The 25,121-nt window shown below is 44.2% G+C and overlaps 1 protein-coding gene across 1 annotated transcript in view; it reads left to right on the top strand.

The window, feature by feature from the left end:
• Positions 1–25,121, top strand: part of PDE8A (phosphodiesterase 8A) — a 120,016-nt gene that overhangs the window by 72,121 nt on the left and 22,774 nt on the right. Inside the window, exons 6-14 of the mRNA XM_012763248.3 lie at positions 959–1,047; positions 5,840–5,918; positions 7,463–7,600; positions 12,999–13,087; positions 14,988–15,039; positions 15,127–15,169; positions 21,377–21,454; positions 24,372–24,442; positions 24,713–24,877. Of these exons, the coding sequence (XP_012618702.2) occupies positions 959–1,047; positions 5,840–5,918; positions 7,463–7,600; positions 12,999–13,087; positions 14,988–15,039; positions 15,127–15,169; positions 21,377–21,454; positions 24,372–24,442; positions 24,713–24,877 (804 nt within the window). The remainder of the gene's footprint in view (positions 1–958; positions 1,048–5,839; positions 5,919–7,462; positions 7,601–12,998; positions 13,088–14,987; positions 15,040–15,126; positions 15,170–21,376; positions 21,455–24,371; positions 24,443–24,712; positions 24,878–25,121) is intronic.

Below are 25,121 nucleotides of genomic sequence, written 5' to 3'. Positions count from 1 at the left end.
ATCAGTGCTCAAACGGGGCATCTGCCTTCACGATGGCGGTAAAAGGAACTCCTCGAGGGGCCCCATTCCCTGTTTCCCGTCTGGCGGGGGCTTGTAGACAGTGGCCTGCAGAGGCCAGGCCTCTTAGTCCGCTGCTTCCCCCCAGTCAGGTGGAGTGTTATCCGTTTATTGTGCAGGTAAAATCAAACAGCTCTTCACAGAAGTGGGGGAGGGGTGATGTTCACATGTGTTTGCATCTGGGTGGACCTCGGTGGTAGAACACGGGTGACTGCTGAGATGTCTTCACAGCATATGTGATTTGCTACTGTAATGGGTCCGTCTTCTCAGAACTATGTGGTTTGCTCTGTCATGAGATGTTTCCATTATGTAAAGGTTATTACATGAAATACTTAATGTCCACAGCAATAAGAGACACTGGGCAAATCCATGGCTTCTGCCGGTACCTCTGCTGTGGAAGATAACCATCTGTTGGCTTTGCTGTGCCGCTGTTGGAGGTCAGTGTAGGAAATGTTGCCCAAGTGGGGGTTCCCTCTGTAGAGGTGCAAATGGAAATGTGAGCATATTTTTGCTTACCATGACCTTGAATGACTTTAAGAGGATAAAATATTTTTCTTGAATATACTCTGAAAGTCTAATATAGATAGGAATTTAGTTAATAAATTTCTTCCTCTACATATTCTGGCCTCTGCTTTATCAGTGACATGTAAACAACCAAATTGCTCTCAACTCAAGGTACTGAAAGAAAAGCATTCTTAAACCTTATTTTTTAAAAAACTAATTTGGTGTCCATAAATTTTCTCTCTCACCTCTTATTCATCATTAATGGTAACAAAGTATTTTTTTGAGATTTCATTTGCCAAATTGAGAAGTTTGTTTAGAAGAGTTATTTTTCTTGGCACATACAATTATTTAAAGAAGCACCTTTGTTTATCCAAAAATTTCCCTTTTCTGTTTGTAGAGGTATATTGAAAACCCCAACATCATGGCCTGCTACAATGAACTGCTCCAGCTGGAGTTTGGAGAGGTGCGATCACAGCTGAAACTCAGGTAATTCTGCCACTTACGGAAAGCCCTCCAGGCCACATGAGTGTGGCAAGTGAGAACCTTGGCTGTGGGAGTTACTTTTTGGCCATAACTGGCCTCCTACTCAAATAGGATTGTAGGGGACCAAGTGGCAACTCTCCTGACACTGACTTTCTAGAGCCTGCCTGGATGTCTAACAATGGGTCACATTAGTGATTGGAAACTCACATTTAAAGATGAGGCCCCAAAATAATACTAAGTAAAAAAGTCAGACTAGGAAACTATATACCGGATTACTTCTTTCATTTTCTAAGGAAAAAACCCTACCGTTAATGTACACACACATCCAACCTGTTAACATTGGTTGTCTCCATCATAGGTGACATTTTTTCTTCTCTAAGATAAACATTTTAGCATTTGCTCTTAATAGGTTTTTTTTTTTCCTTTCACACATTGACTTCCATACTAGAAAAAAATTTTTTCCTTGGGGCCAGTGTTTTATTACAAAAATAGAATAAAAACTTCAAAAACAAAATGATATTTTCTAATTTAATGAAAAATTTGTTATTTTTTATTGTTTTCTGTGTGTGAGTTATATGCAACTTGGAAAATAATTCACACAGCTCCCAAGGTAAAGAGACATGTAAGTTACGTATGCTCCATGAGGTCCTGGGCTCAAAGCTAGCGTGAGTTAGATATAACTCACGTGGCAGTTAATGCGTTAAGTGAAATGAGTGGATGTCTAGTACTTTGTAGAGCAAGAAAAGCAGAAATATTAGTAAAACTATATTAGGTTGACAGAAGGAAAAGGATAACAGCAGATCCCTGTTATCCTGGGTTTCTTCCTTGTATGTCCCACTGTTTAACATTTCCTTTACCAGTAGGGAACTGGACCATTGTGTTTGTACTCGTCCAGGGCAGGGAAGAGCAGATCAGAATGGGAGTATCAGGGTCGGTAGGGAACAGTGCAGGGTTCCGCATATAGGGAAGAAAAGTACTTCATAGATGGAATGAACAAATGGCAGGCAAAGGCATGGAAATGCTGCTCAGCAGAGATGTCTGAAGGCAAGTGTGGTTACAGAGTTCTTGTGTGTGGCCAGATTTTGTAAGGAAACTTGAGGTGGACAGTTGCCCTTGGGCCTGCTTTGTTCCTTACTCCTGGGCCACCCCAGCCTGGCTGCAGCATTCCCACAGTGAATTAGGCTACCACCTTCTTTCAGAGAGTAGAATTTTGGAAAAGGTGGTGATATTAGAAGTTATTTTATTTAATCAGGAACCAGAAACTGAGATCCAAGGAGGTTAACCAACTTACAGCCAAGATCTCATAAGCAGCAAATGGCAAAAATGGTTCTTTAAGTTGTGACTCACATTTTCAAAACTGCAGTCATTGTCTTTCCCCCATCTCTAAATCTGTCACCTCAGCACTTTTCTTCCTGCACACCTAAGCTTAGTGAACACACCGTCATCCAAACTGCGTTCCTAGACTGACACCCCTGTGTCTCCCTACGCACATGCCTGAATTGAGTCACTCACCGAGTTTTATTGATCTTACTTGCTAAGTACCTTTGAAGTCTACTTATCTTCATCTTTACTGCTACTCTCTTAGTTTTAGGTCCCTGTCTACTTTTACCTGGGTTATTGAGACCATCGATTAGTCTCTCTGTATCTAGTCTTCACTTCTTCATTCTCCACATAGAAGTTTTAATAACATATAATTCCTTTCAATGTTACTGTTGGGCCACTGCCTTCAAGATAAAAATCCAAACTCCAGAATGTAGCCTGTAAGCTCTCTGTGGCCATCTGCTGCTTACCTGTCGGTGCTCATCATGCTTTGCTCTTCGTACTCCCGCTGCGGCCACATGGAGACGTCACCTTACAGGGAGGTGTGAGACTATGAAGGGCAGGTGGCTGTGGGGCTAAAGAACTGAGAGAAATTAAGAGAGGCTTGTTCTGCCAGATATTAAAAAGCACTAAGTAGCTGTAACAAGCAACTAAATGTTAATGTTAGACCAGTAAATTGTGATAGAATGTAAAGTCTAGAAACAGATTTGAATGTATTTAGGAGTATATGATCAATATGGCATTTTAAATCAACATGAGAAAGAAAGACTTTTCAGTGAATGGAATTATGACAAGTGATTAACTAACTGGAAAAAAAGTCAAGTTATATCCCAATCTCACACCCTACCTCAAAATAAATACTAATGAATTAAAGACTTAAATGTAAAAAATTAGGACTGCATAAGTACTAAAAAGTATAATAAGTGGACATATGTAATGGTTGATGACGAAGTCCCTTTAAACTGAGCGTGGCATAAAAGCCAGATTCCATAAAGGAAGAGAATCAGTTTAGACACATAAAAATGTTAAGCTTATCTACAGTTTAAAAAAGAAAACTTACATAATCTTAAAAATTTAGACAAATGAAAAACTGGGAAAAATATATTGGTAACATAGAACAGACATTAGGTTAATAACATAAATACATAAAGAGCTTTGATGAATTAATTAAAAAATGGGAACAACCCAGTAAAAGAAATTTTAAAAGACATGCTCAAGCAGTTCACAAGATATATTAATGGCCAGTAAATATGAAAAGATGTTCAACCTTACTTAATAAATGCAAATGAAAATGATTTAACATTTTTTATTTACCAGATCTGTAGAAGTTAGAATGATAAAACCTGGTAGGGCTTCTCAGAAATATATCTCCTCCAAGCTTGTTATATCAGAGGTGGGAACTTACTTCCCATTGTTTTTTGGGTTTTTTTGAGACAGAGTCTCGCCCTGTTACCCGGGCTAGGGTGCAGTGGCATTGTCATAGCTCACTGTAACCTCAAACTCCGGGGCTTAAGTGATCTTCCTGCCTCGGCCTCCTGAGTAATTGGGACTACAGATGTGTGTGTGCCACCATGCCCAGCTAATTTTTTAATTTTTTGTAGTGACAAGGTCTTGTTATGTTGCTCAGGCTGGTCTCAAACTCCTGGCCTCAGGCAGTACTCCCTTCTTAGCCTCCCAAAGTGCTAGGCTTATAGGTGTGAGCCACCATGCTGGCCCAATGTTGTTTAAAATAAAACTTCACTGAGGTGTAGTTCACATACCATCTCTTGATTTTAACATGCCAAAAAGGAGCCAATTTTCTAATTTTTATTGGCTAAGCTGTTTTGTCTTATTTAATGAGATAATTTAGTAATACTAGGAATAATGTATAAAAGCATTGTTATTCTTATACTTAGAATTATCTCTGCACTTCATAAATAATCAAAAAGAAAAGGTTTTCTTTTCTCTTGTCTTCTGAGGCAAAAGAATCTCCTAATCATTCTTTGGGAGATTCTTGTATAAGAAAAAAACCTAGAAGCAACTATATGTGTAATCATAGGGAATTTATTGAATAAATTATGCTATAATCTTATAATGGAATACTATCTAGCTATTAAAAGTGATGATAAAGAACTGTAATTATTGATATGGAAAGATATTAATATACCTTATTCAGTGAGAAAACAGATTTTAAAACTGTAGAGTATGATCCTGTTTTTGTAAATACATGTTACATATGTGTTTATATAAGAAAATGCCTAGAACATCAGTTGATATGTCCAGGTGTTGGGACTTCACATGATTTGATCTCATTTATTTTTAATAGCTTTATTGAGATATATTCAGTGGCTTTTAATATGTTCACAAAGTTGTGCACCACAGTTTTAGAACATTTTCATTAACCCTAGCTCTAGGCAACCACTAATGTACTTTCTATCTGTAGATTTTTCCATTTTTCCATTTTGGACATTTCTTATAAATGGAATCATGTACTATGTGGTCCTTTGTGACTGGCTTCTTTCATTTGAGTGTATTGTTTTCAAGGGTCATCCATGTCATGGCATATATTGGAACTTTATGTCTTTTTGTCTGTATAATATTCAATTGTCTGGATATACCATATTTTACTTATCCATTCATTAGTTGATAGAAATTTGGATTGTTTCTGCTTTTGGCTTATTCTGAATGATGCTGCTGTGAACATCTGTATACATTTTTGTGTGGGCATATAGTTTCATTTCCGTTGGGGATATTACATATTAGTGGAATAGCTAGATCATAAGATAACTCCACGTTTAACCATCTAAGGAATTTCCCGACTATTTTCCCAAAAAGGGGGCCGCTCTATTTTACATTCCTACCAGCAGTATTTGAGGGTTCCTCACCAACAAGTTATTAACTGTCTTTTTTATTATCCTAGTGGGTGTGGTATAGTGTCCCATTTATTTTTGTTTATCTGTATTTTTCTAATTTTTTTCAATAAACATTTGTTACTTATGTAATTAAAAATGTTTGCATACACTAAGGATATAGGAAAATGCTCACAGTAGAAGGCTAAGTGCAGAAAATAGGGAACAAAGCTAGTCATTCCAATGACCATACTTTTGTGAAAATAATTTGTTTAAAATAATAGCTACAAACAATTGACCGCTAGACTATATGTGGTGTTCTAGACTCTTCTGTCAGTCCTACCAAGGACTCTTCAGTGGTGAGGGGAAGACTTCAGGGGGGTGCAGTCACTTGCCCAGGGTCCCACAGTACTGAGGAGCTGACCCCCTGCTCCCCGCAGTAGAAGAAAATACACCAGTGTACACGGTCATGAGCCAAGGTGCTAGGGTTGGTGGGGTATTCATTTCCTCTTTATGCTTTTTAATAGTTTCCCCCTTCTTTATACATCAGACAAAACACATTTAAATAAGTTAATGTAATACCCCAAGATCGTATTAGATTTTATAGTATTTATGTTAATCAGTACTTTTTTTTCCTACCCATAAAGGGCTTGTAACTCAATATTCACTGCATTAGAGAAAAGTCAAGAAGCAGTTGAAATTACAAATGAAGACCACATTATACAGGTTTGTTATTTTAGAAATTTGTCTTTCTGGATTTCTCTGTTTTCACTTTTAGGATTTTTTTTTCTTTTTCAACTTCAAGAGACCAATTTTTTTCCTAAAGGATTATTAGAACAAAATCAATAAAAAATATAATTTGAAATAACATAGATAAGGAAAGATACTAATAGTTACTTAAGGTGCTGGAAAATGTCTGTAGAAATACCACATTTGCATTCAGTATTTCTCACTGGTTTGTGTGTTTAGTGAGGAGAGACTTTTATTCAAAAGGATCATTGATTAGTGGGGAGGGTGCACAGGTGGAGTAGGGGGAATGCTCTCACCAGAAGGTCTGCAACTTTTCACGTCTCACTGTTTTGGAAGATAGCTGTCTCTAATAAATTTCTGTAAGTATAAACTAAAAGTTTCAAAAATAACAGACCTAGTAAATAAAGTACCCATTATTAGCAAATCAGGTTTATATAAGTGACTTACTTGTACCCTTAGATAACAACGAAAAAGGGGGTTGTGCCAGGAAAACAGTTGTGCCAGCCAGTTTGTATGAAAATTAGCTCTACTTTTTACTTCTGGGCTCTCTAGTCCTTCACTTTACTCTAACTTGTGACTTCTTGTTAAAGAATGGATGGTGTTGACACTCAGGAGTTGGTGCCCTGAGAGGCCACATGGGCCAGTGGTCGAGGGCACAGGCTTTGGTGTTATTAACAGATGGGCCTGTGCTCCGCCCTGCCTTGGCTGAGCAACTTTGGGCAAGTTACTCAACCCGACTGAATCTGCTTTCTCATCTGTGCGTGTGGAAGTAACAGCAAGAACAACAGTCTACCTTTCATAAGGATGTTGTGAGGACTAAGAGATGTAGAGTACTTACTGTAGTGTCTATCAAGGAAAACAGACCTTGATAAATAGTATCAATTATTTTATCATCATCATTAGCACATACATAGTTTTCTCAAACATTTCCTCCTCCTCTTCTGGTCCTGTGTGAAACTTAACCAGCCTTACATTTATAAATGCACTTACTGGTTCATAGCCTGCTTTCCACACACATCAACATTCACTTGATCTTTTTACTTTTATCTCCCTTCACTATGCATTTGAACTGTGGGAAAGACGCAAGAGATGTGTTTCATTCCCATTATCCAGATGAGCAGACTGAGTCTCAGAGGGGTTAAGTGACTTGCAGAAGTCAGACAGTGCGTGGAGGGGGTGTTTTGCCTGCATGTTTCACACTCCAGTCTGGGGCGCTGTCGTAGCAGCCTCTGGCAGATCCCTGTGCAGATCCCTTCCTCTGCGCTCATTGAGGTGGAAGTGGGCCTGCTCCCCTCCTCGCCCCTCAGGAGAACATGGCAGAAAGTCCGGCCAAGTATCACCCAAGCAGAACCTTCTCCAGGTTCCAGATTTCTCTCGGGGGTGGTCCACTATGGCTTTGTAGCTGCCACAGTGAAGTCCAGGCTTCAGAGCTTTCTGGAGAGAAAACAAAGACCCTTGATTGTCCTCATTTCAAAATGACTTTTAATTCACTTGATGTTTTTTCTTTTGTCTCCCCTCAGTATGCAAATCCTGCATTTGAAACAACCATGGGCTATCAGGCAGGCGAATTAATAGGGAAGGAGTTAGGAGAAGTGCCTATAAATGAAAAGAAGGCTGACTTGCTGGATGCTATAAATTCATGCATCAAGATAGGCAAGGTAAGTAAGAACTCAGTGCCTTTTAACCTTCACCTTACAGAGAAGGAGGACTTAATGTTCACTGAGCGCTGCAGGTGATCTCAGCCTCACTCTTTCCCAGCAGCCCAGGCTAGTGTTATCCTTGTTATCCCCATTTTGCAGATGTGGAAACTAAGGCCAATTAAGTATATAATATGCTCAGCCAGTAAGCTGCTGTCCCTCGGAAGGCTCCTCTGTTGTCGAGGTCTCTCTCTTGCCCCATGTGTAGAAGTCTCATCTCTCTGTTTTTAGCCTCAGCCTCTTTTCCAAGCTCTGGTTCAACATCCTGCTGTCACCTTAACTTAAATTGTCTGACAGTGATTTTCTCTCATCTCCCATTTAAGTGAAAACTTAAATTGACACATAATGTGATTGTTTTTGTCTTTGTAACAAGTGAGTAAGTTGATCTTTCTAGTAATTGATCTAGGCAGCAGATGATGACAGACAGCTTTGGGTAAAGGACTGCCAGGGAGGCAGCACATTCTCAGACACAGCTGAGCCCAACAGTTCTCTGAGCCTCCTTCATTCTTCGAACATCGTTTAAACACCAGGCACGGTGCTAGCTTCCAGTATAGAAAAAAGAGCAAAACAAAAATTCTTGCCTTAGAGAGTGCATATTTGAGAGTTGGAAGCAGACAAAGAAACCCTTGTGTGGTGATGAGAGAAGGTCCCTCATGATGGTGAAGAAGGGGCAGGTAGATGGAAGTCCGGCTCAGTCCAAAAGGTGTTTCTCTCTGTGCCACGGCCTCTGCCAGCACCTCACTGTTTCAGGGTTACCATAGGATGGAAAGGAAGAGTCTGCTGCTTTTCACGAGCATTCTTGATCCTTTCTGCTGTGCTTTTGCGGAGCTTTTTGTCGTTTTGGAAAACTGGGTAGAAACTATTAACCTGACTGTGTGAAATATTTGAAAAACTGGTGACCCATGGTCCTGCGGACGACTCTATGGAGGCACTGGTGAGAGTGATGACCCTTCCCTGTGGCGTTTGGCCAGGGCCTGTCCCGTAGCAGAAAATAAGCAGCCTACCCAGGGCAGGTGCTCTGCGGAGCTCATACCCCACTTGGGTTGGGCCCCTTGAAGACACTGTGAGTGGACTCATTTCCCTTTGTTTTGCCCATGGCCCTGAGCCACGAGATTGTTTTGAAATGAGAACAGGGAAAGAACCGGCTCTCTGCAGCGGCCCGGTGATGCACACAGCATAATGACAGAAGTAGGCACTGCTCAAGTCCTATTTTGCCTTCAAGTTTTCTGTCAAGGATGTTGTTTTTCTTACTAGAGGGAGTGGAAGGTCCCCTGGAAAGAGGGAAATGAAGGCTGATGTGGACGAAGAGGCCCTTGGGTGCTCAGGTCACTACACGGGTTAGAGCGTGTGTTCCCTTCTGTGGTTGGGAAGGATGTCCTCAGAAGGAGGCCACAGAGGAGCAGTCATCTCAGACCACAGCAGCAGGGGAGGGGCTTTGTCATGGCCATCTCAGGCTGGCATTGTGGTTTCTTGCTGCCACTGGGGTAGCCAGTGGTTTCATTGTGAGGTTCAGCGGGGAATGACCCAGGATGGCCCTTGTGCACCTGCTCTGGCAACACCTACACTGAGTCATTGTGTATCCCTCTCGCTGAGGAGGGCAAGTGGAGGCAGGGGAGGGGTGTTCTGTGGGGCGTCCCAGCCCTGGGATGCGTCCAGCTCTGTGCCTGCAGTGCCTCGCTCTGCTGGGCCCTCAAAGGTGAATAGGAGACCTTTTCTCTAAAATCTTTTTATTGTGAGCAAAGACTAGGAAAGATTATCATATTATTGATGCCTGTACTGCTTTACTGGGAGCCTGATTATTTGTTTTTGGGGAGAGCAGCCCTTTGTCCTTTGCCAGTAACTTGCTGGTTTGTTGGCAACACTAGCAGGACAGGCTGCTTACCTGGCCAGTTGTTTGAGGTGAAAGAATGTATAGCCTTTCTAATTCGGTCTCCAGGGAGAAGGGCTTGTCGGGGAGTGGAAGGCCTCGTGGAACACAGATGCTGTGATCGGTAAGGAGAGTTCAGACATCCACTGGGGCCACAGTGGCTGCCGGAGCCCTAGGAAGTGGCTGGGGCGCTGCAGGGTTGGAGTCTAAGTATTGGGTGTCTCAGTTGGATATTTCTGGGGGCAGAAGAGAAATTCTGGTGACATTCAAGCAGAGAATGTTACACTTACTACTCTCCACAGCCAGTGGTTCCTTTGTCAGGTGAAAGGGGAAGGTGTCAGCACCTGATTGCCAGCGCCGCACTGTGCATCCCTTCTGCCACTGTGCACAGCCTTCACGCTCTGCTCTCTCCTTCCCCTGGACTCCTCTGCCAGGGTTCTAGAACCCATAGGTGCCCAAGCCTCACACTGTCTCTTCTCTTTTAGGAATCTTGATATTTTTCTCCCTCAGACACTGTGTTGTCCTTCCCTGGCGTGTCATAAGTGCTGGAGAAGTGTGGCTGCTCAGATGCCCATTTGTGATGAGGACATGCAGCTGCAGACTCCTTGAGCTCCGCAGACTCACCCCTTCCTTTGCTCCTGCTGCTGCTGCTTCCGCTTCTGCCCTGCCGGCCCCTCTCCTGCCTTCTTTCCTCTGATCCCCCCAGGGTTACCAGGATCTGGCCTTTCCCTGCTGTTGTCCCTTGGCTCTTCTGTTGTTGAAGTCTCTCTGCTCTTTGTGGGAGTCACACCTCTCTTTTTAGTCTCAGCCTGTTTTCTAATGTCTGGTTCTACATCCTGCTGCCACCTTGAAATTAAATTGTCTAACAGTGATTTTCTCTCATCTCCCATAAACACCCTGGTCTCTTTTCTAGCCCCTGCCATCTCTGCTCATGGGCCATCCTCACAGGTGTTTTCACTTAGATTCTTGGAATGGCTTTGATTCCTCCCTGCCCTTTGATCTTCTCCATCAAATCCATCATCAAGCCTTGACGGCTGATAAACCCCTGCCTTTGAGCATCTACTGCCTGGGCCTGGCCTTGCTCAGGGCCTTCTTCCCACACCCTGGAGTTATGGTGGTTGAATCCAGTTAAGTCCCAGGAGCCTCCACCTGCGCTCAGTCCGCTGTGCACTCTTGTGTAATTAGTCTTGCTAAATCTTCATTTGGTCGTGTTGCTCCCTCACTATAGAGCTCAGATTCCTTAGCCTGGCAGGCAGGATGCTATAGTTGACCTCAGCCTACTTTTCCCATTCAGTACACAAAAGCCCCAAGTGTTCCTGGATTGTTTACCATGTGCACGCCCTGGGGATAGGACAGCTGGAGCCGATGATTTAATTCTCAAGACAATGGGCGCCAAGAAGGACTGCAGTAATAGCCAGAGAAGCCCGGCGTGGGGCATGGCTTGTGCTGGACAGAAGGGGGGTTCTTTCTGTATTTCTGTTCACGTTAAAAAAATGAAAAGAAAAAAATAAAAAAAAATAGAAAAAAAAAAGAAGGGGGGTTCTGAGTGGAGCCCAGAGGGCTGGGAGAGAGGCCTGTGCAAATCCATGTGTGCCCGAACCAGGCTATTTACTGAATGTTTACCTCGTGTCAGGACTGTGCTGAGTTTGTGTGCACTACCCAACTTCATCTGCGTGACAACATACTGAGGCAGTGCTTTTCCTATCCTTAGGAACGAAATCTTATATTTATGATTAATATTTTTTGTTTCCATTGGTGACTAGAAAACTTAGAGGTGACTCTGTTACCCAAACCAAGGAAGTTAAATTGTTCTGCTACTATAGGTGGACTGTGGAGCTTGGCTGGAATGACCAGTTATACCTTGGCTTGGGATTGGTCAGAAAGGACTTGGTCTATTCAGAAAGGACTAGAGCAGAAAATCCTGAATGTATTTTTTAAAATGCTAATGGATTGGTTAAATTGATCACCTATATTTTTCTCTCTGTTTTTTATGTAACGGCTCTATGGAGACATAATTCCCCTACTGCGCAACTCACCCATTTAAAGTATACAATTTGGTGGTTTTTGGTGTATTCACAGAATTTTGCTAACATCACAATCGGTTTCCCATTTCTCTTGATAGTGAGCTTCAGAAGTAATCCTTAGACCTATCTGCTGAAGCCTTTTAAAGTTGACATAGTGTGAGTTGTGGATATGGAAGACAGCCTCCTCATTCCTGCCTAGGGATCCCTGTTCAGTCCTTGCTGGTTTTGGCCACAGGCCTCTTTCCCGGCTGAGCTCCCCTTGGTACTGTACTGAGTAAGGCCTGCACCCCTCTTCTGCTCCCATGTGAGCTAAGCACTCAAGTGGGCTCGGTTGCTGTTTTTTGATGCAGTCCTCTTTTGGGGCCTATTGTTTTCAGAATTATATCAGGAACCATCAGTAGTCATCCTTTGCTTCTATCAGCGTCTCCTGGTTTCTTTTTGATCCACTTTCCCAGAGGAGTCTAAAGATGGGTCTTACCATTGGCATTCGCATGCAAGATGCCGTGCTCCAAGCACTGAGGATTTCGGAATTGATCTTGAGTAAGGGTCTGGACAGGAGACTTCAGCTAAGCCAACAAGGCCGCCCTGGTGGTCCTTTTCCAGCCTGGTCAACTCCAGGTCCTGGGCGACTCTGGTATGTCAAGAAGGTTATGGAACACTCTAGGAATTCAGTATCCTACAGTGGGTTTTAGGGATTTCCATAGCTTAAGGGGACCTTAGTGTCTTCTTGGAGGAATTCAGAATCTTTTAGGATGGTGACAAAACCCACTTCTGTCCCCGGCTCTCCTAGACGGGCCACCACAGCCCTGTTCTCTTGCTGCGGTGCTGTCCCGCTCAGGCCTGCTCACCCAGGCTGCAGTTCCTGTCTGAAAGCACCAGGAGAGCACAACTAACATGATTGCAGTTCTGGATTTTGAGATCGCATCTGTTGTTTCACCTGAGCTGGGTCCTGGCCATTACCTCATCATCCCACCCTACTTGCAGAGGGACTGAAATCCTCAAGCATCCCAGAGGGACCTCCAGCTGTTCAGACTGAGGAACTGGTAGCAACCTGCCATGGTGGTGGTCATGAAATGGCCCCTTCCCAGCCCCAGTCCTGAGATTCTTCCCTCCCAAACACAGGGCAAAGGCCACACTCCCTCCTGCACTGTAGCACATGGCAGTTTGAGAGGCGTTGAGGGGGAGAGCTCTTGATTCATGGGCTCAGAATCCTTCTTGCCAGCAGGTAGCCACTGAAAACATACGGCCATTTAGACTATGTTGATGTGAGTTTTGTCAGCAACCCAGGAGGAGATGGACTTTGGAGGCTGAGAAAGAATTGTCTGATTACCCCAAATTGGGTTTGAGGTCAGGATGTTCTCGACGTGATTGCTATAGCAATGGTACCTGAATGGAAACTGAAGTGGAAGATGTTCTTAGGTTTATGTTTTTAACACACAGTATAATGATGCTCGCATTCCATTTATAGGAGTGGCAAGGAGTTTACTGCGCCAAAAAGAAAAACGGAGATAATGTACAACAAAATGTGAAGATAATACCTGTCCTTGGACAGGGAGGGTAAGTGGAAAAATACAAGTATGTCCGTCAGCACACCAGTGTGGGGTTATTGCCAGATTTGCTCTGAATATTTAAGTAAGTTAAGAACTGTTTGCAAGAGTTTAAAAGTAAAGACTGTCATAAGGTCAGGTGTCATTACAGAATGGCCTTTCCAGGGTGGCATTTCCTTGGTGATTTCCTCATGGCTACAGTGTGACCCTCCACCTGCAGCCCAGAGCCACCACACTCGGGACTGTCTTGTTTAAGCTGCATGGAGGTTCAGCTCACAAGAGGCTAAGTATTTATATTTAAGTCAGAATGTCAGTTTATTAAGTTGTGTTACAAGAATGCTGACTGGAGGCCTGGCACAGTGTCTCACACCTGCAGTCCCACTCTGGGAGGGCAAGGGAGGATTGCTTGAGACCAGGTCTTCCAGACCAGTCTCGGCAATGTAGCAAGACTCTAAATCCTCAAAAAGTAAAAAGATATTAGTTGGGCGTGGTGGCTCATGCCTATAGTCTCAGCTACTCAGGAGGCTGAGGCAAGAGGATTGCTTGAGCCCAGGAATTTGGAAAAAAAAAAAAAAGCTAACTCATAGACTCCTTATGTTTATATTTAAAAGATTTCTCTCTAATTTGATAGGCTATGTGTTATTTCTGCAAAAGGCCCATCAAATTAGATAAAATTTTTAAAAATACTAATTATGGAAATTCTTATATAAAACAGATGTAACTGTAGTTTGGAAATCAGCATAATCAGGAACTTAAAAATTTCATTTTGTCTCAGAACCTATATTAAATAATATGGAAAGTGAAAAGTTATGAATATAAATTGTAGAATACCCAATAGTAAAATATTCGAGCATTAGAAATGATGATCATAGAAAATTAAATGACAAGGAGAAAGCTTATGATATAATGTTAAATGCAAAAAGTAAAATGTAAAATCCTACCTAATATATGTTCTCAATCATGAAAAGGAAAGAAAGAAAAAATAGTAGGAAGGGTGGCAGTGGCAGTTATAGTAAGTGTTGCCGCCTGCCCAGGCGCTTGTCCCTGGTAGGTGCCACTTTATTTCATGCTAACTACAGCCTTGTGAGGGTGTGCTGCACTCATCTCCATTTGACAGATGAGGAAACTGGGGCTTAGATCAGGTTTTTCTGGCCCGGCCCGGGATCTGCCGCGGGCGTGTGGCAGAATCAGCTACAGACCTCGGTGCTGACCGCACAGCTCACGTGCTTTGTCACCAGGCTTTGCTGCCAGTTGGCGATTGCCTCAAGGACACGGATCTGAGTGGGCCCTCTGTTCTGATTCTTTGCCTTTTTATGTCCTTTCCAAATTTTTTGTGATAAATATATAGGGGTTTGATTATAAAAGGGAAAAACGGAAGAAACAATACATAAATGAGAAGAGTCAGCAGCTTCTGAGCTAAGCCCTGGTCGCTTTCTGTGAGACTTCTGTTCTAGCCCAGTTCAGTGGGAACCTTGGCCCCAGTGTTGCCTGCGGCTGTGGCCATGAGTGACTATGAGCAAACTGTTTGTTGGAGCTTGAAGAGAAAGGCATCGGTATAAAAGGTTGTGAAAATAAAAACATGTTAAGGAACTAAAGGTTCCTGGTTGGTTAACATGCAGCACATTTCCAAAAACCATATATATATTTTATTATCTGTTGTGATGACTTGGGAGGAATTTGGTTGTTTTCACTGAAGTCACTTCTACAGAGATGCCAAAGGATGTTTGTAAACTCTTGTTTATTTATTGGTGGTTTTGGCCACAAAAAAAAAAAAAATAGAAATGCTCTCCTCAAAGCATTCTATTAATATGTATTATGAAAGGGAGGTGCTCTTTTCATAATGAAAAATTAATGACACATACATCAAATTAGAGTCAGGAGAGAAGTAATACATAGTTTTCTACTTGCAGAAAAATTAGACACTATGTGTCCATTATCCGAGTGTGCACCAGCAACAATAAGGTAAGTAAGGAGGGCCCCAGACCCCAGGTGCATCCCAGCAAGATTTCCAAGCAATCGGAACTAATGGCTTTTAAAATTCATTTTTAGGCTGAGAAAATATCTGAATGTGTTCAGTCTGACACTAATACAGGTATGGTGCCCCATGTTTATTCTTAGGGTTCACTGAGTTTTTAGAGAAAAAAATATGAAAACAGACTCTTCCTCTGACTGGCCTGCCTGGCACAGTGAGGGGAGCGTGTTTTCCTAGCCCCGTGGCAGCATCTCTCTCCCTGATCCCCAGGTTAATTTATGAGTCGAAGGACCTGAGCACTTGGGGGCTGAGGCCTGTAGGAGAGACCCAGTCAACTCAAATGCATGAACTCGTGGAGACGTGTTGAGTGAAGCGTGGAGAGTGTCACCTAAGCCGAGGGCTGGGAGAGCTGGAAGCATCGCAGGTGTCAGAGCTGAATCACACAGAGGGAGGAGTGGGGGAGTACGCAGCCAGAGGTGGATGGGAACTTTGGCTTTTGCATCCAGGAGCTCATTTGTGACGTGTACAAGTGCACCTTCAGGAAAATGGTGAGGGTAGAAGCCAAATTGCAGGGATGGAGCAATCGGGCGAAACAGCAGATGTAGACCTATTACAAGAGCCCTGCCCTGCAAGCCCACGGGGCATTTTTACTTGTTTTTGGTGTGGGTTTTTTGTTTTTTTAATTCTTTAGAGTAGCCCTAGAAAATAGTGTGGCTATTATTTACATTCATTTATATTACAGAGGAAGAAACTGAGGCTCAGAAAAGTTCAATGACAGCCTAGAATTAGGCAGCCAGGATATGACGGGACTGGGACTGGGAGGCAGAGCCAAGTGACATGGTCATCGGAAATGTTAGGCCAGGGAAGAATCTCCCAGACTGCATTCGTGCCGGGCCGTCTGGTCATTTCGTTTGAGCAGCACTCATGTAGGAGTCTCACATCTCACCCATGTGGGCCACCTGCCTGTCCAGTCTCCTCCCCTCCCGGCAGCTTTACATCCAGAAGTCCCAGCTGGCTGTCTTGCCTCAGGAGGGCAGGTGGAGCTTTATAGGCCATGGATCAACCAAAGTCCTTGGTTAGACACAACAGAAATCAGTTCTTAAGCCAAAAAGGAGTTTTTTGGAAGGAAATAGGTTTGCTTACAGATTGGACAAGAAAGCTCTAGAACCAGCTTTGGAAAATGGGGATGGGAACCACGGAAAGCTGGGCAGCTCTCCCCCCTGCCCTAGGCATGCCACCGGCCTGCTGAGGTCCAGGTGCGGGTGTTGCTGTCCCACCATGGGCAACGTGGCTTCTTCATACCCTCACCTCCTTGCGCCACTCATTCCAGTGCAGATTCTTAGGAGGAACCACTCATTTGTCTGGCTGGACCTGGGGTACCTGATGCTCCAGCTCCAACTTGGGCATGGAGCAAGGGAGTCTCTGGCCTGCTGTCTTCTGTGGTGGGAAGCCTTGGAACTCCCCAGGCATGGAAAAGAAGGCTTGGAGTCTGGTCACCCAGAAACATAATAAAGTCCCAGCACATGCTCCCTTTTCCCTGGCCCATATGTCATCTTCACATGACACTGTGTCTCACTAAAGATATTGGATGGTTGTAGTGACAACTATCCAGTTTGCAAACCTTCACTTGTTCTGGGTAAGGCCCTGAGCCTGGCTGTCGGCTCACAGAAATAAACTTGGAGTTCACTGTCTGGTGTCTGGTGGAGACAATTTGAATACACTGTACTTTGTAGTACCACACCGGGGGAGACTGGGGGATGTTTCCACATGATGGTGATGATGATAATAAAGGTTGATCTGGTGTCTGGAAGAGAAGTAGGGGCCAGCCAGGGGGCCAGGTAGGGGGGAGCAGATGCACAAAGGTGTGGAGACAGGCAAGGCTGGGGTAGGCCAGTTTGCATTCATCCTGCAGCAGAGGAAAGCCACGAGGATCTTTGTAAATAGGTAAGTGAAAAAGGGTCAGTCTTAGATAGTCTAAGATGGGGATAGTGTGAAGAACAGAGACTGGATTCAAGAATTACTTGAGTGGAGTCAGGAGGACTTGGGAACCAGCTTACTGTGTGGGACGAAGACAAAAGACTTGAGGATGACACCACGATTTCTAGCTTGGCTGCTGGATAACACTAATTAAAATAACAAGTGCAGCTCAGATATTATAATAAGAAAGAGCAAGTTTACACAGGGAGAGGATATCAAATTTAGACTTGAACTTACTATATCTGAAGTACCTGGGACATTCCAGGAGAGGTGCCTGGTGGCATTTGGAGACAGCCCTGGGCCAGCTCTCCTGAAGAGCAGAAGTCAGGCAGGAAGACAGCCTAAGTGTGGGACCCAGCAGTGGCAGACATTTGAGGGATTGGCAGGGGAGCATCAGGGAGCAGGATGAAGAATTCATTCCTTCAGCCAGAAGTCGGCACATAGACCCACATGCCAGGCCGTGTCGCGTCTCTGTGAGAAGCCTGCGTTCTAACCAGGGGGTGTGGTAGACAGTAAGGAAACAAATACAGATACATGGTGTATCAGACATAGCTGAGTTCTGTGGAGAAGAATAAAGCAGGAAGAGGGTACGGGGGATGAGGAGGAGTCAACAGGCCTTGCCAGTAGCGTGACACGTTCCAGTTCAGCTGGCGTGGAGGGGCCTGGCCTCACAGATCACTGGAAGGTAGTGGGGGTTTGGTCTGCTTCTGGAGAAAGTGAGCTTGCCCAGGAGGAGGCGGTAGGAATGGTGTCCGATGCCACAGATGGGCTGCGGAGTTGGCAGTAGGCGGGCGGTCCTGGTGCAGAGCACGCCCTGCACAAATGCCTGCACTGTTGACAGCACCCAAGGAAATGCTCTGACAGTGTGCTGTGGTCCCCGCAGAGTGACTTTTGGGCAAGTCACCTAAGATACTTGGGCCTCAACTTCCTCCTAGCCAACCCAGGGCTATAGGGTTAGCGTGAGTGTGGGGGCAGCTGCTGTGTGAGGGGTGCTGACTGGTCACCATGCCCCTCCGTGCCCTTGCTGCTCCAGGGTCTCCTGGGTATATCCAGCCGGTCAAGGCAATGCTGCTAATTGTTCTCTACTGAAAAGATGGACAGAGTGTGAGGATCCCATTTTATAGAACAGGAAACCGAAAGCAGAGACACGAGGTTGCAGGTGGTGCTGAGTCCAGCCCTGGTCGTGGAGGCCCATCTAGTGTTCTCTCCGTGGCAGGCCCAGCGCCTCAGATCAGTGTGTGTGTGTTGAACACTGACCACATGTGAGGCCCGGCTCGGTGCTGCTTCAGGAGCTTCAATCTCATTGGGATGTCAACCTTACACTTCTTTATTCCTCCTGTGGTGTCCCTGAGGAAACTTCTGAGAGCTGGGCACTGGGGAGACAGGCTGGATGACAGTCACTAAAGAATCACTCATATAAAGTGCTACAGGGACTCAGAGGGGGAGCAGCGAGCTTAACAGGACTGTTGGGAGCAGGAGGATGAGTAACTTTAACGTGTCTAAGTAGAGATTAAAGCCTGCTGAGTTCCTTGCACTCCTGGCACAGCTCTGCCCTCGATACACACTGTTTTTTGCTTCTCTCCAGCTGCACTGCTCCTCTGCACAAACAGTTCCCTCCTGCACGTGCCTTCCTCTTCCTCTTGGCTGCAGCCCCAAGAACACAGTTCATCCCTCTGCTCTCTGCCCCTACTCTCAGAGGAGGGTGTGCCACGTTCTCTCTAGGCTCCTCCTGCTTCAGACTTACCACTGTGACCCTTAGTTTACCCACCTTTGTTCCCCACCAGACTCTCCCCTTTGAGGGCCTGGACCATACCTTACTCATGTGCACATCCCGAAAGCCTAACTAAGGTCCCGACACATGGCGGGTGCCCAGTAAGTGTTTGTTGAGTAGAATAAAAGGGGGAAGAGCGAAGAAACAAACGGTAAGTCCGTAGCACAGTCTTATCAGGCAGCTGTGTGGTCGTTAATCATCACGAAGCTCAGAGAAAGGGGAGACACTCGGACTGCATGTGGTTGAGAGGAAGTGCGCTTTGAAGGAGTGAGTGTTTGGAGAGGGTACAATGTCATGTCTCAGACAGAAGGAGCAGATGTCAAGGCTGCTCCGGAGACAGAGTGCAAAGCAGTCGTGCTGACGCAGCACACGCATGGTAAGCACAGGAGAGATGAAAGGCAGGCTGCCGCTGGCAGAGCACGCCTGTCCTTGATGCCAGGAAGTGCTTTATCTCTGAGTTGCTGGAAGATTGTGAGCAGAGGAGCCATGGAATCAGAGGACTTTGATTTGTACTTAATAGCACTTTCTTTTATGCACAGGAATGTGGAGGTGTTTGAGCATCTGTTACATGCACAGTGCTGGTCACCTGGGAAAGAGAAAAGACTGTCCCTGTCCTCAAGTCACTCGTAGTTGGCAAGGAAGATAAGAGAATAAAGCAGGCTGTTACCCAGTACTGTTGAGGTAGTGTGGAGGCTTTAAGGGAAGGTTTCCCCAAGGCAGAGATATCTGAACTGCATCTTAACTGCATCTTCAAAGAGGAACAGAGTTAACCAGGTGACAGGGGAGAGGCACATTCCCAAGTGAGCCATTTGATCATGGCATAGAGGTTTGGGAGGCAAACTAATGCGTCATATAGTTCCTGGTGCTGGGGAGAGGGTGCCCAGACCTCACAGGACTCTGGACGCAACGCCGAGGGGTCTGAGTCTTATGCTAAAGGCAAGGATAAGCCACTGAAGTGTTTTAATTGGAAGAGTGATCTGGTCAGATTTTTGTTTTAGAGGAATCGTTTGGCTTCCTGTGGGGAATGGGTGGAAAGGGGCAAGGGTCGATGTAGAGGCTGCTGTTAGGATCCAGAGAGGATGACAAGTGTCTGAGCTCACACAGCGGCAGAGCAGAGACTAAAGAGGTATTTAGGAGGTAGAATCCATAGATTTGGCTGACCAGTTGAAGGAGAGGAGAGGGGAAGGGGAAAAGTCACAGACGACTTATCTCTAGGTCAAGCAAAAAGGTCGATGCTGTCTAGTGTCCTGGGTTGAAGAGCAGATTTGAAAAAAGATGAGTGAGTTGTGGGTAATGAGTTCATTGGCATTGCCTGAGAAGCATCCAAATAGAGGTGCCAAGTGGACTGTGCAGATGTGAGTCCGGAGCTCGGAGACAGGCCTGGGGTGCAATGGCAACACAGGGATTCACGAAAGCCGTGCAAGCGAGGGAGATCTGGGGGGGGGGACGGGGTGATGGGAGGGGAGGCGGTGTTGACTGAGAGGAGAAAAATTGCTAAGGATACAACCTTTGGAAACACCACAAAGGAACTAGGAAGGAATAGTAAGAGGGGGAAGGAAAACCAGGAGAGCGTGGACTCTGCCAGTAGGAGTGTCCAGAGAGAGGGGTCAGTTGTATCTGGAACCACAATCAAGTCATATCAGGTAAGGATTGAATTGTGGCCTTCACAGTTAACAACAAGGAGGGTCGTTGGTGACCTTGACAAGTTCACCATCAGTGCCCACAGAGGAGGTCTAGTTTATGCTGGGTAAAGAAGCAAAGAGCAAGTGAAGAGGCTTCTTGCTGGCGCAGAGGGAGTACTAAGGGCTACATTTGGATCCTGTCTGTGAGCAGGGAAAGTCAGGCTTCCAGGTCGGGAAGTGGCGATAAGGAGAAGTCTTCCACGGGGCGGACAAGAGCTGAGCCAGGCACCAGGCTGCCGTGCGCTCATCTGCAAGGCGGCTGTTTCTTGGTCGTAACATGGGAAGTGGGGATATGCAGTGCAGCCTGCAAAGCCCCCGGCAGCACACATGGCACCCAGTGGTGCACAGGGGAGGGGACGGGCAGAAAGGCCAGCCTGCCTTGTCAGTGATTGGCGTGGGGTCAGGGAGAGAGAGCAGTGGTGCCCATCACAGAAAACAGAGGACCAGAGAAGAAGAATGGACCGTCATTTACCCTAAACAGTGTCTCCCTGGGATAATGTTCTCCCTGGGATATTTTACAGAAAATAAGTGAAAGATTATTTTCTTCTGGGGCAAGGGTAGATGGGGATCAAAATGTTTCTACCATTGTACTCAATGATACAGAAATGTAATAGCAGAAACTCTCCAGAGCTTATTCCTGCCAGTTGTCACTCTGCACGGGACTCTGCGAATGCTTGTTGATGAGCGCACCCCTGGAACACCCTGAGAAAGTCATCCCCGGGACGCTGAGTTGCTCTCAGCCTTCATCTCTCTGCACTGTGTTGGTTTTTGTAGCATCTTAAATCATGTTCTGATTCTTAAAGTTGAGGGTTTCTAAAAATTTTTTTTAGATTAGTAATGTTTCTAATATGTTGTTAAAATCTCTTTAAAGACATGATTTATAATTTGTTTCCTCAGATAGTCAGACAGGCAAGCATAAAGACAGAAGGAAAGGCTCACTGGACGTCAGAGCTGTTGCCTCGCGATCAAGTGAAGGTGAGTGACAAAGACAAGAGAAGAGAATGTGACCACGTCAGTGTTGAGCACCTGGAGGCCTGACCTCCTCCCCCATTCTGATCCCTGGTCACCATCCACCCCCCCACCCCACCCCCATTCTCAAGATGGGAGGGGACCTCTGGGAACCTGTGTCCCATTTTCCCTCTCCGTCAACTCCTGCCATTGGACTCCATTCTGAGCTTCTTAATGGAGTCAGGGAATAAAGAAAAGGAAAAAATACATTTGCTATGTATTCTATGGTTGATTTTCTAAACTGTAACAGTAGAAGATAGCAGTTGATTTGCCATAGTTGTATGAATAATGCATTTGGTCATTCTTTTTTTTTTTGTATGTCATAGCTGTGTGTATTTGGGGGGGTACCTGTGATATTTTGATACATGTATGCAATGTGTACTGGTCATATCAGAGTAATTGAGCCATTCTGGTGGTTTTAATTTTAATTTTCCTTATGACTAATGAGGTTGAGCACATTTTCATATGCTTATTGGCCATTTGGATATCCTCTTTTCTGAAGTGCCGTTCAAGTCTTTTTGCCCATTTTTATAATTGGGCTGTATGCCTTTTTCTTGTTAATTTGTAGAAATTCTTTGTATATTCTAGATATGAGTCATCTGTGTATCACAAATATATTTTCGTCGTCTGTGGTTTGCCTTTTGTTCTCTTAGTGGTGCTTTTTAATGAACAGAGGTTCTTAATTTTAATGAGGTTCATTTTATTAGTGTTTCAATTGTGGGTAGTGCTTTTTGTGTGCTGCTTAAAAAATCTTTCTTTATCCCAAGGTCATGAAGATATTCTGTTGTTTCTTTTAGAGGCTGTATTGTTTTATCTTTTACTTTAGGTCTGTAATTCATCTCAAATTTTTATATCTGGTGAAGGTAGGGGTTAAGGATGGTTCTCCCACACCCCCACCCCCATTGTGGAAATCCAGTTGCTATCACCATATTGGGAATAAAACCATCTTTTGCAGTAGCACCATTATTGTAAATCAGGTTGCTATGACTATGTCATCTATTTCTAGACTATTCTGTCCCATTTATCTATTTGTCTGTGCTTGCACTAATATCATAATTGATTATTCATAGTAAGTCTTTATATCTGGTTATATACAATAGTTCTTCTTCAATGTCTTGGCTATTTTAGGTTCTTTGGATTTTCACATAACACTTAGACTGAGCTTGTTAGTTTACACAAACACACGCCTCTTAGGATTTCAGAATGCCTTGAATCTGTAGTTTAGGGAAAATTGAAATCTCAATAATACCAAGTCTTTCAAACCATGCATATGCTGTCTCCGTTTATTTAGGTCATCTTTGTTTTCTCTCAACAATATTTTGCATCTTCACTATAGAAATATTACAAATCTTTCATTAGATTTATTCCTAGATATCGAAGGATTTTGATATTATAATGGTGATTTTTATTTCATTTCCAATTGCTTATTGTTGATATATAAATATAATTGGTTTTTGTATATTGACCTTGTACTCAGTAGCTTTGATAAACTTACTCATTGACTGCAAGGGTAGAGCAGGGCATTTGCAGATTCTTTGGGGCTTTCTGCATACATGGTCACAACAGTCTTTATACCTTTTGTTTTTTTCTTATCTTACTCTATTTATACTCTTTGATTTTTTTCAAATTCATTTATTTTTTAATTTATAAATAAAATTATATATGTTTATCATGTACAGCATGTTTTGAAATATGTATACATTATGGAATGGCTAAATCAAGCTAATTAAAATATACATTATCTTACCTACTTACCATTTTTTTGTGGTAAGGACACTTAAAATACACACTCTTAGTAATTTTTAAGAATAGAATATGTTATTAACTATAATCTCCATGTTATACAGTAGATCTCTACTGTTTTTAGTAAGCATATGTCACTTTCATTACATTTTTAATGAGAATACATCCTTTTATGACAGTGATAAAATGGATAGTAGTTTTTATTTTTGGTTTAATGACCTGGTTGGGTAAAATGGAAAGCTGGCAACGCTATGCTGGTCACCAAACTTAGATTTAAGTGTTGTTGGTCTCAAATTTAAAGCATTTGGGACCTCCCTCCACCCCCCAAATTAGTTAACCTTGGACGGTATCTCTCCTGTGGCCCAGTTTCTTCGTTGGTAGAATGAGGTTTCTGCATTGGTCTGTGGGACAGTCCTGGTATTTTAAGATCTTTGGGAAGCAGCATTTGGCTGGACAGGGTGTTCATAGAGATACACAGGACTCTGTAAGTATTCTTTTCTTGTCTGTCATTGGCCAGACTTCCCCCTACCTCAAAGGAATCATGTCTTGACAGGAACAACACAAAATTACCAAACGTTAGAGCCTAAGAGTTACTGCCTGTCTCATTTAAGGTATTTCCCTAATTGAACATCACAGTGGAAAGCATTAGACAATGCCTTAAAAAATTTAACCAGAAACTGATGTATTTCAGTTATTGGTGAGTTGAATGTATTGCTCCTGCCATATGTGAAACAAAGAGCCTATGTGGCATTGTCTTCCAGAACATTTTTACTCCTGGAGAATGGCAAGCTGAATAATCATAAAGCCTTATTGTTATAGACACAAAAAGAGGCTGTTTGGCCTTGACTTGCTAGATTGTTTCCTCTGTTTCCCCTGGCCTGTGACATCAGAAGTTCAGTCCATGGGGGCATGTGTGCATCCTGGTGCCTAGAAGGGAAAGAACAGAATTGGGTATGCGGAAATCCCGGCTTATAGAATGGGCAGGGGCTGTCCCTGTCGTTCTAGTCCCACCCTCCATCCTGCAGCCGAGCACACTGAGGGTGGGGAGAGTCCCACCCTCCATCCTGCCCCGAGCCCTTGGCCAACAAGACAGGTGTCCAAGGCTATGCACACCCTGATTTGTGCACCCCTTTCTCCGCAGTGTCCAGCCAGAGACGACACTCATCCATGGCCCGGATACATTCCATGACGATCGAGGCGCCCATCACCAAGGTGAAGCAGTTTGTGGTCCATCTCCATTGAGCACACAAGCCCCTTGTTCTCCCCAAGAACTGTTTCCAGTGAGAAGAAACAGGGACCCACAATGATAAGAACACTCTCATTCTCGTGTGGTGCGGCCTGCTCTGAAGAAAGGGGATGTGTGACATGAACGGTTTAACTGGGCTTAAGTTAGCCTTAAATATTTTGCCAGTCTGACTCTGGATTGCTCTCCCATTGTTTTTAAGGTTTTAAAACTCAGATTTTTTTCTTTCCATAATGTAGGTAATCAGTATTATCAATGCTGCCCAGGAAAGCAGCCCCATGCCTGTGACAGAGGCCCTAGAACGTGTGCTGGAAATTCTAAGAACCACTGAATTATACTCACCACAGTTCGGTGCTAAGGATGACGATCCTCACGCCAATGACCTTGTTGGCGCCTTAGTGTCTGTAAGTAGATTTGACTGGCTACTGGTTAGAGCCTCCCCCCTTCTTGTTTGTTTTCTCAGAAATTATTTGCTTAAACAGAGCTCTCTGGAGAGGCAAGCAGGGCATTGTGTGCAAGGCTCAGTCAAGGGCTACACTCCTCCTTCCCCTGGGTCCTGCTGCTCTCTGGCCAAGCTTCTACCTGCTGCCTACCTCCTAGGGAGACCTCAGCTGGGAGCAGAGAACAGAGGAGTATATTCTAGACAGG

Source organism: Microcebus murinus, chromosome 7 (assembly GCF_040939455.1).
Source record: "Microcebus murinus isolate Inina chromosome 7, M.murinus_Inina_mat1.0, whole genome shotgun sequence".
Lineage (NCBI taxonomy): Eukaryota > Metazoa > Chordata > Mammalia > Primates > Cheirogaleidae > Microcebus > Microcebus murinus.
This window is presented reverse-complemented; position numbering and strand designations above follow the sequence as displayed.